We start from the raw sequence: 14,246 nt of genomic DNA, 5'->3' as shown, positions 1-14,246 counted from the left end.
AACCATTATTAACACCTCTGTGTTTATAGTACTGCAACAAGCCAACAAACACTTAAATGCACTTCACATCAAGAGTATGTAAACTTTATTTTTTCCTCTTCAAGCCTTCAGAAATTCAGGGGCTCTTTCAGCAGCCAGTCTGGTCAGAACCTCTGAAGGCAGAATCAGTGCCTCACAGAGTAAACAACCATCTGTGGCACTGCATACCCATCCGGTAGTGAAGTGTCCCCCTTCAGTGGCTTCCAGTAAGGCCTAGAGTTTAAGGTTAACATGAAAAAGTGCCACCTTTGTTTTAGATTAGTGATGGACTCTGACAAGATAAAATAAAGTTATTCTGTATATTGTTATACTTACAAGCAGCTCCAATCCTGAGTATTTATGGTAATATCTAAACATACAAAAATGTATGTACATTTTTCTCCACTTTCTTGTAAACAGTTGTCAGTATACTGTTTTATCCCTTTATCAGTGAAACATGCAAATCATACATACAAGTATAAATACACAAAAGAAAACAATTTACACTCATTCAAAAGCCAAGCAACAACAAAAAATAGCTACAGTATTCAAATTATAAATAAACGAATGCTTGAGGCATCTTATATTCCTAGAAGCAGCCAGCCATTCACCCTAATGTTCTTAGCTGCAATTGTAGAAATACTGAGTTTTGCACCTTCCATGCTTTTACAGTATTTATAACACTATCATATGTGGAGATAAAGACTTGTTTACTATAATCTCTTCTTTTCAGAATGAAGAATAAAGCAGCACTTACAAATATTGAAGCAGTGGTACTAACAGCAGGTGTTACCACTGCTAGATCAGGAGGAAGTTTTCCATTCTAACAATTTTTAAATTAAAAAAGGAAAGGAAAAATTGACCTAAAGAAATGATTACATGTTCATTCCTTGGGCACTTAACAGCGAGTCCAGCATGTCGAATGTGTCTTTGTAGTCCATATGCTGGCTGTTTGTACTGTACTCGTGATTGACATCAGGACCGTTGGTCTCCACTGGCTTCTTGTCCAGTTTCACGAGGGTGCTGAGATGTCCGTAGCCCACCTGGTATGTGACAGGGGGAGGAGGGGGTAAGGGATGGTTAAAAACAGAGTTGTGAGAGGATATATACTGCTTAACAGAGGAGGAAGAACTAGATGAACTACCTGAACTTTTGGAACTTTTGCTCATTTTGGAGTGATGGTTGTGAGATGCATCATTGATATGCAGCTTCTTCCTTGAAGAGCTGGAACTAGAGGAAATGCCATCACTGCTCAGGCCAACAGGACTCCTCAGAACAGTGGGTGCTATTCCGTCAGCACTGTGTTTACTGCCACCACTGCTGCTGCCACTGTATGAGTGGGAATGCTTGTGACTGCTGGGGTGGTGGCGGTTGGAAGGATGCTCCTTGTGCTTCTCCTTATGGTCCCTGCTAATATGTGGGCTTGAATGCTTGCTCTTCCCACTGCCTTCATCAGAAGAGCTGTGTCTTTCTGAGGAAGAAACTTTTATTTTCATTTTCAGTTCTTCTTTACTGACACTTTTATCAGTGGGTGGTATTGGAATCCGTAATTTCAGTGATCCACTCTTTTCCTTCTTCTCTGCCATATATTTTTCAGGTTTTTCAGCATTTGTAATGGGAATTTTCATTTTAATGGGAGAAGTCACAGAACTGCTGCTGGCTGCCTGAGACTGTACATGTTTGTGCTGCTGTTCTACCTGGGCAGCTATATAATGATCCCTTGCATCCAGATCAAGGCTTTCTAGCTTACGTTTTTCTCTATATTTATCTAAAGACATTTTCTGAGGAATTACTCCAGGAGTAGCAGAAATTGGCCCATGGTGTTTACTGCTCCCTGCTTTATGAGTATAATCTTGCTTAACAGAAGAATGATCAGAAATTTTGTCAGGTCTGTGATGTAATCCTGAATGCAATGATACAGAAGGTCCCTGCTTGAAGTTGATGTTGTACTGGCTACCAGATATTTCCTGTTTCTGTGAATATATCTGTTCTGTCCTTGCCGACTCTTGATGCTGAGGCCATTCTTGGTGTGATGACAAACCATACGAGGTACTCGGCATTCCTGTTGCTAGCATTGACAAATTATCAGATGCATGGCTGTCTTGAACAGAAATATTTCCTGAATTTAGAGGTACTGGTGCAGGGAAAGCTGATGTAGATGGTTTCTGAAAACTTGGTTTGGTAGGCACACCAGTAACACTATCTACTAACATGGAATTCTGGACCAAAGATGAACCCAGAAGAGGCGTTTCTGATACTTGTCCATCTACTTTTGGTTTCCCAGCTGCCTGGTTAGCCTATTTAAATAAAACACAGAAGAAACAATGACAGCAAAGGAATTTAATAGAAATGTCTTTGCTTATAAAAATTCTATATTAAACATATGAAAATAAAATCACCTGGGGTTGGACTTTGTTGCGAGTAAACAAACATCTTATTTAAAGACATAAAATAAGACTATATATAGTGAAAGCACTGGCTTTAAATTAGATACTGAATAAATTCCAGCCCAGCATCTGAGAGAGGAATTTAACTTGTCTAGCTTTAATTCCCCTTTTTGTAAAGTGAGGATACTATTTCCACAGTAATCACTATGAGAATAAGAAATCCATAAAGTTATTTATAGCAAAGTCTACTGGACACAGTAGTTGGATAAATTATGAGCGCATGTAGCTTATGATACACTGTAATTACTTCAAATATTAGAAATAAGAATATTTAACCATAAAAATTCAAATTATTAGAAATTGATGTTCTGATAAACCCTGTCAATTCTCTTACCCTCCAGTATCGAATCTTCTTCAACCTACTAGGCGTTTTCTCCAATATTTGTAGAAACTCATGTGTTAGCTCTAAAAATAAAATTTAAATTTAAAACTTAGAAGGTGCCTTTAGATTTAGAATTCTCTCAAGTGGGCAATATTAAAAAGAAAGCACAAGAGTTCATCTACTTCATGATCACCTTCCTAATTCAACCATCAGCACATACAGAAGTACACATAGCTCTGAATTGGTATTTTCAAAGATGAATCTTAAAAAAAATTTTTTTGATTAAAAAAAAAAAGAAAAAACCAAAACAAACAAACAAAAAATCCAAAAAACAATCAAACAAAAACCCCTCCTCCCACATGTCCCTGATTTTAAAAGCTTACTTAGAATCTCTGAAAAATTTAGTCACATTTAAAAAATTGCTCCCAAACAGAAAACTGCTATCAGGCAAACATCAGGAATAATTGTGGTGGGCAAAGTCCATCATTAGATTCTTTACAATCAGTGCCCAAAAGTTTAAGGAAAAAAGAGAATATTTGTATAATCAAGATATTAATTACAAAAAGAAAATTAGTAACTTTACGACCCTAACCAAGTGATCATGACTATCGTTACCAGCAATAAAACATATCAACATGATACACCTTGATGAAATGCATTGAGTAGGACAACTCACTTCTGTGGTATTCTTGCCAAAAATGCAAAACCTCAATTTAACAATGGGAAAACATGAGACAAACTCTAACTGAGGAACATTTTATAAAATAACTGACCATTATTCTTCAAAGTGTTAAGGACATGAAAGAAAAGATAGAAAAATTATCACAGATTGGAAGAGAGATTAAAGGGGGGCATGGCAACTAAATGGAACATGTGATCTTAGATGTTGTTATTACGTAAGATGCTAATATTAGAGAAACTGGGTACAGGGTATAACAGCACAGAATGTGTACCATTTCACAGTTTCTTTAAATTTAAAACCATTTCAAAGTTAAAATGAAAAAATTTCTTTACCTATATTTGTAACTTCCTAGCAGACAACATATTATTAACATTTCAGTAAATCACCCTGGTCACATTTCTACAATTTTTCTTCTTAAATTTAGGATTACAATGAAATAAGAGATGATTCACTTTTCCAAAGTGGTATGGTTAAGATGAATTATAGTTTTCAACTCCGTAGAAAGTTACTGGCCACTCTCAACACAAGTATTAATAATATCAAATGAGAATGTCATATAATATTATTAATGCCCATTTAGTATAAAGAGACTGATAAAAATTTTGCATCATTATGTGCTCATAATCTGTGACAACTAGCTCCTGCTAAAGTCTCAGGAGCCTTTTGATTCAGTTTAGATGAAAAAAAGATCTATTGCCTATACTACCACTTCTTCATTTGAAAAAAAAAAAAAGACCACTTTTCTACTTGGACACAGTAGTAAATCTAGCAGATACACAGTGCCCCTGGGTCCAAAATTAACAATAAATCATTCTGATTCAGTTTCAGAAAAATTCAAATTATAAAAAACACATGAGGGTTTGTTATTAATCAATAACCGCCCCCTCCCCCCCTCCCCCAACCCTCTTATAGGTAGGCCAAATACAATCAATGTTGTTCTGGTGACAGTCATTAAATGTAAAATTCAGATATTCTTAACATCTGAAATTTTGTTATGTTTTAATGTAATCAAAATAGAGAAAAGGCTGCTACATATGTTGAAATTTTCAATGTGTTAAGTGTCCAAGATTCCTATTCAATGTTCAAATGAATGTGAACTTGAGCTTTTTCAGAATAGAAGCAAAGAGATATTTAGATGGCTCATGTTGTGTCAAAAAAGACTTTACCTACAATTTAAGAGCAGGATAAAAGGCAGATTACTTGCTTTTTGTAAACTTTATTTTAGAGACATGTATAGAAACTATTTTTATTAAGTTTTTATCTTATTTATCTTATATCTTACCATATCTATTATATAATATCAATAGATCAGACAACTATTTTATCTTACCTTTTGACTACTAAAATAAGATGGTGGCACAATTTCAAGTCACAAATGGGAAAATAAAAAGTTCCCACTAGTTTTTAGAAGATGTTATATTTCAACTCGCTGAAGATTTCCTACTACTCTGAATAAACTTTAAACTATCACTAGTGAGCCAAGTATGACCTGTATCCTGTTTTTGTGAATAGATTTACTAGAACACAGCTATAACACTTACAGTTGCCTGTGGTTGCTTTCTAGCTCTGATGGCAGAGTTGTCTTGTTGCAGACAGTATAGCCCACAAACCCTAAAATAGTTACTATTTGGTCCTTCACAGAAAAGGGTGCAGACCCTTAAATAAATTTCTACCTTAAAGAAGCATCTGAGATATTAATGGAAAACCACATTCCAAAGCCTTAGAGGTCTCTCACTTTTACCTAACAGATGTCCTGTAAATCCAGTTTTCTCATCAGTTTCAATTTTATAAAGGAAGCTGGGGAAAGCACATAAAAAGAAGCTGAAAACCTAACATACCAGTTTAGATTTAAGAAGTGTTATCTATTTCCTTTCTGAAATCTATAGTTCCTGGTTAAAATGTCTTAATCTGCAAGGATATTCTACTCTGGCCTGCCAGAAAAATTTCCTATCAGGAGACCCCTAAATACCAGATTCATAATTTATAGAACTTACACTCCTAATTTTTCCTTGTCAATTCATACTTATTAATGCACGGCAACAATGATACACTTTATCACCAGCAGAACAACACAACAAGGAATATTACCATGAAAATACCATTAGCTTACTGCTTCACATCTTCTACAGTAAGTTAATACATGACTTTGTGTTTATACATTTTAAATCCAACAAAATTAGTATACTTTAAAATTACGTATGCTTGTATTATCAACCTGCAGCATTATATTAAATATTTCTTTGAAAAGTCATGAAAGGGCTTTAGATATTGAGTAGTGGTTAATAATATGTTCATTTTCCCCCCTTGAGGCTAATGAATTTATTCTCATCCTATTCATGAGATCATGTAACTGTACTTTTAAATCCTATTGCCAAACTGTTAAAATAGAACTATGTTTTTAAAGATTTTTTATCTTTTCAAAAGAGGAAATACCAGTAGATGAAATGATACCTGGGATTGGCATCAAGTAACTATAGGGTGAAGGAGGATCCTGGACTGGCCAAAACTGTTCAACCGACCATGAATATATGGGAACTCAGTATTTTTTAAAATCAATACAGAAGCAGACAGAATGCTTAATCCATGATAAAAAGTAAGAAAATATTTTGTTGTAACAAAAAGATTTTTTCTACTTACCATCTAGTAATTCCAGAGTAACTGTAGGATCCACATATTCCCACCAATGTTTTCCATCAGTTGACACAGGAATCTCCCAATTGGACCATTTGCAAGCCAAATGAATGCACACACATGCTATCACTGTTGGTTTATACTGAAGACAGAAGGTTGTAAGATGCAGACTGTTGTAGAGCAGATTTGGAACGAAGAGTCATAGAAATTCAAATATGTAAAACAAAGAAAAACATTTACCAATAAGATTAGAGGAAAAACAAAATTATGTAAGTTTTCTAAGTCTAGAGTACAAAACCTTATTTTATAAAATTAAAAGCTAACATTATGACACTTTTTATGACTATGGTCACAAAAACTCAAACACTAAAAACCCATATAGATTATCAATGTTTTCATATTCTTACTCCCCAGAGTATATTATTAATACTACTAATACTAATACATCAGTGTATCTAAACTTTGTTTTTACATCTAAATTACAACTATTTTTACTTCTTTATAAAAGCAGAGGAAAACAGTACATTTCCAGTAATTACTATATATAAGTAAAATGACTTAAAACTTTTTTGGGTGGTATTTTTGTTTCTTTTGTAATGTCATGGTAGAATAAAGAAAAAAGCAGAAAACTGTACAACTGACAAGGTAATTTCAATACCACATTATAATCAGGGATTCTACCATTCCATGTGGCTTAACATTCATTCATTCTGAAGTAACTCATATGTTTAACACTTATTTAGGTAAAACTTTATCTTCTCAGCAACGCCACAGAGAAAACTTACCTTTTGCTGAATAGCTTCAAGGCCCAATGCTGCTAAATCTACCAAAATACTACCTCTCTCCTTCCATGACATGCCAAAAACTGCACTTGCAACATGCCACAGCTAGCTTTTTCTAACCCAAATTTTAAATTTAAGTGGTTCTTGCCTTGTTCAGTATTTCTAGGGACAGAGGTTAAATCCCAACAATATATACCTAAGAAAATATACTGGCTTTTTTGGCAATTCAAAGTTTTAAACAAAACATAACAGTATCACAAGAAATTAAGGACCACATAAAGTTGGTTTAGTCCACTCCTCCCCAAGGACTCATTTAAAAAAACAAATTTAAATCATTATAATCAATCCAGAACAAAATTATATACTAGATATGAAAAGCTTTTAAAAACTATTCTTCCAGTTCAATTTCAGAACTGATGAAAATGTCTACTGGTCAAGCACAAACCCATACTGTTCTTTAAATGAACTAAAGAGAAAATACTGAACGTTTAAGTAAAAATTACACGTATGCAAATCAAGGCACTGATAGGATGTGACTACTACTAATCTACTACTGGTGGGTATTATCTGGAAAAAAAACCCAAGTTATATAAATTTTATTTATTAAAAAACTTTAATGATTAAAGTTAAGATAGGATCAATGTGAAATTTTTAAAAATTGTCATTTAACTATAATTGTAAACTAGAAATAGCTTTATACTTACCAAGTTGCTCGAATTTCTAGGTTAAGTTTAGCTCTTTGTAATCTTTAGCTGCTATTCAGGCTACCAATTTTAGACTTATGCACTCACAAATCGAGAATATGTCACCAGAAAGCACCACTACACTTCACATTGTGCATTTAACCCCTCTGTGCCAAAAGTCCCTTGTACAATACACCGCAAAGCAGACAGGAAGGTACCACCACAGTAGATGGTCCAGTCTCCTGCTGCAACAAGGGTGAGAGACACATTGAGGGGGCCCTGCATTAAAGGAAGCTATAGTGTGCTACAACAGTGCAACAAAGAGGGTCAGGATAACAACCTGTTGGTAGCCATGAAATAGGATGTCTGTGCCAAATCCTTGCTTGCTGTAAGAAAAGAAAAAAAAACGAAGACAATACTATCAGCTTTAACATGCTACCATGAAAAAGTTCTCAACACAACAAAAACTCAAAGATTTGTACACAAAAAGTAAATTTTACTTACTACTTACAAATATCACAAGAGCGCCATCATTTTCTATACTACTGAAAATCTTCAACAACATTCACTCAAATGTTTCTTGCTATCCCCCAAAGATCTGAGAAACAAGCCGATTTGCTTTTAGCTAGCCAGTTACAAGGGCTAAACTTGTTACTAAGTTAAGCATCTAGTCAGCTAAAAGTTGCAATAAAGCATTCTCCTGGATTTAAAAAAAAAAAAAAAAAAAGAAGAAGAAGAAGAAAAGATTTTGAAGTCTAATACAAAATACAAAGAGTTGCCTGCCAGACTTAATCCTCAGTCATCACATTTAAGTTGGTTTAAGTACTTCTACCAAAAAAACAAAACAAAACAAAAAACAAAAATCAAAAATAAACCCCCAACCCCCAAACTCAGAGAGGACAACGTGCTGTTTTTCATCATGTTACTAAGCATCAACAGAATAAACCACCTAAAAACATCACAAGGATGTATAGAAAACACCAGTGTGATTATTTTTAAATTATATAATCCAATTAATGATAACTTTAGAAAAGATATAAGTACTTTAGAGGGAATCAGGATACTTCAATACTGGTCCTCAATAGAAAAGCAATTTTTAATAACTAGTTTCTTAAGATACTGACATTGAAAACAGCCCCCATCTCCCTTCTTCTACTTCTTATTCTTCCCAAGAGGGATGCCTTTGCTACAGTTTCCCTTTCTCCCCGAGTTACATTCATAATCACTGACATACCTTTCCCCTCTGTTCACCTAGGATTAATTCACCTCCACTCACCCCACTCTAACAGGACTCAAGTTCCTTGCCCTCTCCTAGTTTTATTCGTGGCACGTGTAATTCCCCGCTGCCCCATGGATCATCAACATAAAGGTTTACAAAAGGGATTTGGGCTTAGCAGAGCTGTGCTAAGGAAGAGTGTCAAAGCATCGGATGTCTTGGAGGCATTGTGACTTAAGTAAGGCATTCTTTCCTGGTGGAGAGGGAAGGAGAAATCACAGATATGAAAGGTCCCTGTAAAATGACATTAGCCAATTTTGCAGCAAAGAGCATAATAACTTTCTCATCTCCAGACATGGGGGGCATGGGAGAACTTCAAAGAAATCAAACCATTTACCCCCACCCCCACCCCACAAAAGAATCAAAATACATAGATAAGTAAAAATAATTTTAAATTGCCGTTGTAGTCTTCACCTCAGAATGTATGTAAATTCAGTAACCTATTAAAAGCCATTGTGACAGAGAAAAACGTAAGGAAAATGTTCTTTTGTTAGCTTAAAGTGGTTTTAGGGCAAAGGAAAAAAATATATACCAAACATGAAAGAACATTTTAAAGATGGACTAAGATGCAAATTATAGTTACTTGAAAATGTCAGTCAGACAAAAATGACATTAAACGAGATTTTTACAAAAATTTAAGAATTCGTCACATTTTAAACATTAATAACAGTAACAAAAAAAATCAGATTTAAATATTTTGCTTTGGATGATATATCCAATTTACAGATTCTGTAAATGTTTATATTTTACTACTCAGTTTTGCAAAATAAATGGACTTTAATCTCTCTAGCTTCTTTAGACCGGATTTAAGAGAAGCTGATTCAAATTTCACAATACCAAGCTGAAAATTCAGTTTCATTTTCTACTAAGTGTGTGTGTGTGTTTCTTAACCTATATTTAGTATCTTTCTTCAACATCTTTCTTTACTAAGCTCAACTTAGGGCAAATTAAGTGGCTCTCCATTATTCAAACAAAACAGCTCACCCTTTTAAGTTTCCAGGGAAACAAAACTTCTCTAAAGCTTTATTTCTTAATTCCATGTCTACACTAGTTTATCCATACCATTCTATACTATGCTGTAATACTAAGGATGAGAAAGTGCTACAAAACATATAACCATGAATAGGAACCATAATTAAATATAAGTAACATTTGCTCTTAGATAAAAAAAAAAAATCTAAGTCCATTTCTTAATAATGACAACTCAGTTATCAGACAATAGGTTTTTTTTTTTTAATGTAGTCATTAACACAATAAAATCCTACCTAGGTATAAAATGAATTCAATTTAGAATGAATAAAATGAGAGAACATTCAGGTAAACACTAGAAACAAGGCTTTCAAAAGTCTTACCCATTTTGTTTAGAACAAACCTAAAGAAGTCTAGTGGTAAAGGAATAAAACCGCAAAATTTCATTTTCAAAAACAGGTAACAGAAAAAGGCACACTAAAAGTTCCAAGTGATTACTATTAGTGCATACCACTTCAAACGGTAAACAGGAAAGGAAAAGTAGTACAGCATGCATCTGTGTGAAAAATTATTTCTAGAGATACAATGATATATAGGATTCATTAACAAGAGTAGAAAAACATACACCACATGCTTTATAAGGAGTAAAGAAACAGTACAAAACTTTGTACTCTTGTTTATAAACAGTTTAATAGGTACATCACATGCTGTTATGTATCATGCTATGTAATAATTTTCTCATTATACACAAAAATGAAGCCACTTTTATTAAGGCTAAAGAACTTAAATTAATTTTGGCCAAATGAACACAGGTGTAACATTCCCCAAAATGACAAATCTAAAGGCAATTTTTATCTGAAAGATGTGAAAGTGACCTCCAAATTCGAAAACTGTAATCAGTTTTCAAGAAATCAATGAAGTTTGATATAAATTTAAAATTAATACTATTTCCTCCACCTATATGTTAAATGGCCCACATCTTAAATATTAACTGAAATGGGATGAGTATAGCCCCAAATAAAGAGTTCTAGTATTTGGAAGCCCTCTAATTATTTTTTTTTTTTTAGTGAAAAGAGACTCTCACCTAAATTTAAAGGAAGTTAATTCACCAGGAAGGACCAAATATAGAAGTAGATGAATAGGCAGGTGTAGAACACTGAAACATAACGCTTCAAAATGACATTTCTTGTCATTTTATAATAATAAAACCCCCCAAAAAGCTAGGAGAACAAAACGGCAGTCATATAAAATATAGACAATAAAAAGCATTAGTAATTTAAAAGTTTCAAAGATCACTTACCTCTTACTAACTGGGTACATTTCACTACATCTGTGTGTGGGTGTTCAATGGTGATCTCAAAACCTGAAATGAAAAGCACTTTTTTTCCCAATCACTTATACCAGTACAATACTTGCCTGAGAAATCCCACTCATCACACAACTGTAAGTATGAATTTTTCATTATTAAAAAAAATCAAAAGTTAGTTTCTCATCACTGACATGCTTATTATACCTTCAATCATAAGAAGTAATATCTCGAAAAGCATTCCAATTACGAAAACTGAAAGTTACTTAGAGATAAATAGTATTTATTCAAAATTCTGAATTACAATTAGTTTGAGATTATCTTTAAGTTACAAACTACAATCATGACAATTATTAGAGCAGCCCCACAATTTAAGCAGGGAATTCAACTATGTAATATATTTCTTAAATATATTCCAACTCCTTTTTTCAGAAGATGTGACAAGAACATTTTTCATAAATATAATCTTTGGGCTACAGTGGAAGAGGTGATCTTTTAAATGATACAGTCCTCTTATTTTCTCAGTGTACCTTAGATCAAAGAGTTTTAATCAGTTAGCTTGTAATTACATCTTATTACTAATAAAAATAAAACTGTTAAGGCAAGTGAACCCTGTAGGTAGGGCATAGTTTCTCCTTTTCCTTTCTTAGAAGTGGAGGTCGTTGTATAGTGCCATGAGAAGTAGTAAAAGAATAATATTCCAATAAGCAGGTAATCTCGATTTTAAAGTTATTGTGTGGTCTATTCATATTTCTGTTATTAAACTTGCAAAAATTACACTTTAGCCATGAGTTGTATCTTGTAAATTCTAATGTTCCCCTTAAAATAATGCTGTTCATTCTGTGTTTAAGAGATCTGTCATCAGTAGTATGAATATGATGGACTTTATATGATAAAGTAACTATTAAAAAATGTTTTTCCCTTCAACTTTCATTATATGAATATTTGTCAAATCTCAGATTTATATATTAACAGTAACATGCTAAATCACTGAATTTGGAGAGAATAAAAAGATTTTCACTTTTATTTTTCTTGTTTAGTTGCGTCCAGATTCTTACTTTCATTTTTGTATCTTTCTATGTTATAAAAACCTTTAGCAAGTTATATGTGTTTCAAACAACCTACTTGTGTAATAAAAAAAATCTGTCATAATGGAAAGCTACGATTATTAGACTTCTATTCAACATCTGGGAATTGAGTATAAATAAGATAAAAACAACTAATAATAAACAATGATTATTTATGAAATACTATGTGGCAATTAAAAAAAAATCTTTCATCTTCAAATTCACAGTGTTAAAGTAGAATTATTATTCCACCTTACACACACAGGATAAAAGTAAAGGAACTTTGACTAAGTTTACAAAGTAAATAAAGAGGAGTATATATTTAAGTGCAGATCTCAATAAAGCCTATATTCTTCCCATGACACCCTGCTAGGTCCTTCCAGAAGTAATACATGACTTTACACAGTCCACACCTGCTTAAAGCTCAATCTCCTCATGAGTAAAGTAAAAGATCAGAATAAATGATCTTCAAAGATGACTTAAGTTGCACAAACCTTATAGACAATTTAACTTTTAGACAAGGATGATGGACACTTAAATTACTATGTCACGTTTAAAATGATGTGATAAATTCATAAGCTCTAGCATAGCAGGACTGCCTTGGATGTTTATAACATTATAATCATATACGACAGCCCTAAAGGACCATTTTATTCCCCAATGCAAATCCAGAATGAACCAGAGTCTTAACTATCTGAAAATATGAGAAATCATACTGAAAGCTATGCTGACCATTCAATTAAATGCTAAATGAAATTAAAATTTTAAAAATGGTTTCCTCAGAACCAAGCACTACTACTCTGGCTCCAAGCTGTATTTTCAAATGAAACTTTCTTCAATGATAAAATTATTTCAGAAATCTGTTCCTTTATTTAGAATATTGAATTCAACAACACATACACAAATAATACTTGATGTAAGTACATACCTAGGGTTTGTAGCATTATGGTTTCAAGTAAAACCAGTTCTTGAGTCTGTTGAAGATAAGTCTGCCAGGTAAAAATAATAATATCAAAAAGTTTAATAAACATAACACAACTAGACCATGGGAATGTTAAATCTCTTACGATTAAATCATAGATTCATTACAAACTCCAACAAAATCTTTTGGAAATATGAAAATGAACTGAGGGTGACAGATAAAACCTATTTTCTATGATAAATAGATTCAGTTACTTCTAATACAACAAAACAAAACAAAACAAAACAAAACCAATCTAAGGATAATAATACAAAAGGGGGTAGATTAACTGAAAAAAAGGGATCTCCAGTCTGCAAGGTAAAACTTTACTTAGGCATTGGCACTTTGAGTCCCATTAAGGACAGGAAGCACCAACTCAAGAAAGATCAAATTCAAACTGGCTTTTAAACAAAAGGCTCATCAGCTCACTACAGGCTACTTCATGTATTAATTCCTTGACTTCCACAGTTGGTCAGTGAGTTATTTTTTAGAATAATTTTCTCTTTTCAGAAAAGACAAAATCAAAACAAACCCTCAAACCCTTAGATTAAAAAAAAATTTTTTTTTTTAGCTATAAAACACCAAAACAATGTACCGAACACCTGTGGGGACAAAAATAGAGTATCTTTTTCCTCAACTTCACTAAATCATTCAAATGTAATCACTCAGGGAAGAAAAGGTATGAAAAATTTTCTGCCATCTCATTCTTTCATCATGACAAATGACTAGGGTGATAAGAAAACCATATTATATATAAATACTCATTTACGTAAGGACATACTTCTAAACTCAGAGTGAAAGCACCTTTAATTTTATTAATGCCCACTTTGAGAAGATCACTGAGCTTCATTTTAAAACATAGGCTTTTCTATTACTTAAACAATACCCTAAGTAATCGCAAGAAATAATTCTGAGTCCGTAAAGTTAATAGAAACTACAAGAAATAACTTTAAATAATCTCATTCACTATACTGAATGGCCACATTAATATTTTAGTCTCTTAAATCCAACATGTAGGATAAATACTTGTCATTAATAGAATCAGATATATTTAATCTGGACCTTAAACTTGATCCAAATCGAACTGAAATAATACTGGTAG

General features: G+C 33.1%; 1 protein-coding gene across 6 annotated transcripts in view; it reads right to left on the bottom strand.

Moving 5' to 3' along the window:
• Positions 1 to 324: 324 nt before the first annotated feature.
• CCNT2 (cyclin T2) overlaps positions 325 to 14,246 on the bottom strand; it is a 29,847-nt gene continuing 15,925 nt past the window's right edge. Inside the window, exons 4-10 of one of the 6 annotated variants that reach the window (XM_005899481.2) lie at positions 13,112 to 13,172; positions 11,111 to 11,173; positions 7,906 to 7,951; positions 6,107 to 6,270; positions 2,800 to 2,870; positions 1,163 to 2,315; positions 325 to 1,061 (exon numbers count right to left, since the gene is read on the bottom strand). In XM_005899481.2, coding sequence (XP_005899543.2) covers positions 994 to 1,061; positions 1,163 to 2,315; positions 2,800 to 2,870; positions 6,107 to 6,270; positions 7,906 to 7,951; positions 11,111 to 11,173; positions 13,112 to 13,172 — 1,626 coding nt within the window. In that variant the 3' untranslated portion in view covers positions 325 to 993. Of the gene's footprint in view, positions 2,316 to 2,799; positions 2,871 to 6,106; positions 6,271 to 7,586; positions 7,952 to 8,069; positions 8,266 to 11,110; positions 11,174 to 13,111; positions 13,173 to 14,246 lie in introns of those variants that run through there. The other 5 variants (XM_070389639.1, XM_005899480.3, XM_070389633.1 and 2 more) reach the window with 5 other exon arrangements.

The sequence above is a fragment of the Bos mutus genome, chromosome 2 (assembly GCF_027580195.1).
Source record: "Bos mutus isolate GX-2022 chromosome 2, NWIPB_WYAK_1.1, whole genome shotgun sequence".
Taxonomy (NCBI): domain Eukaryota; kingdom Metazoa; phylum Chordata; class Mammalia; order Artiodactyla; family Bovidae; genus Bos; species Bos mutus.
This window is presented reverse-complemented; position numbering and strand designations above follow the sequence as displayed.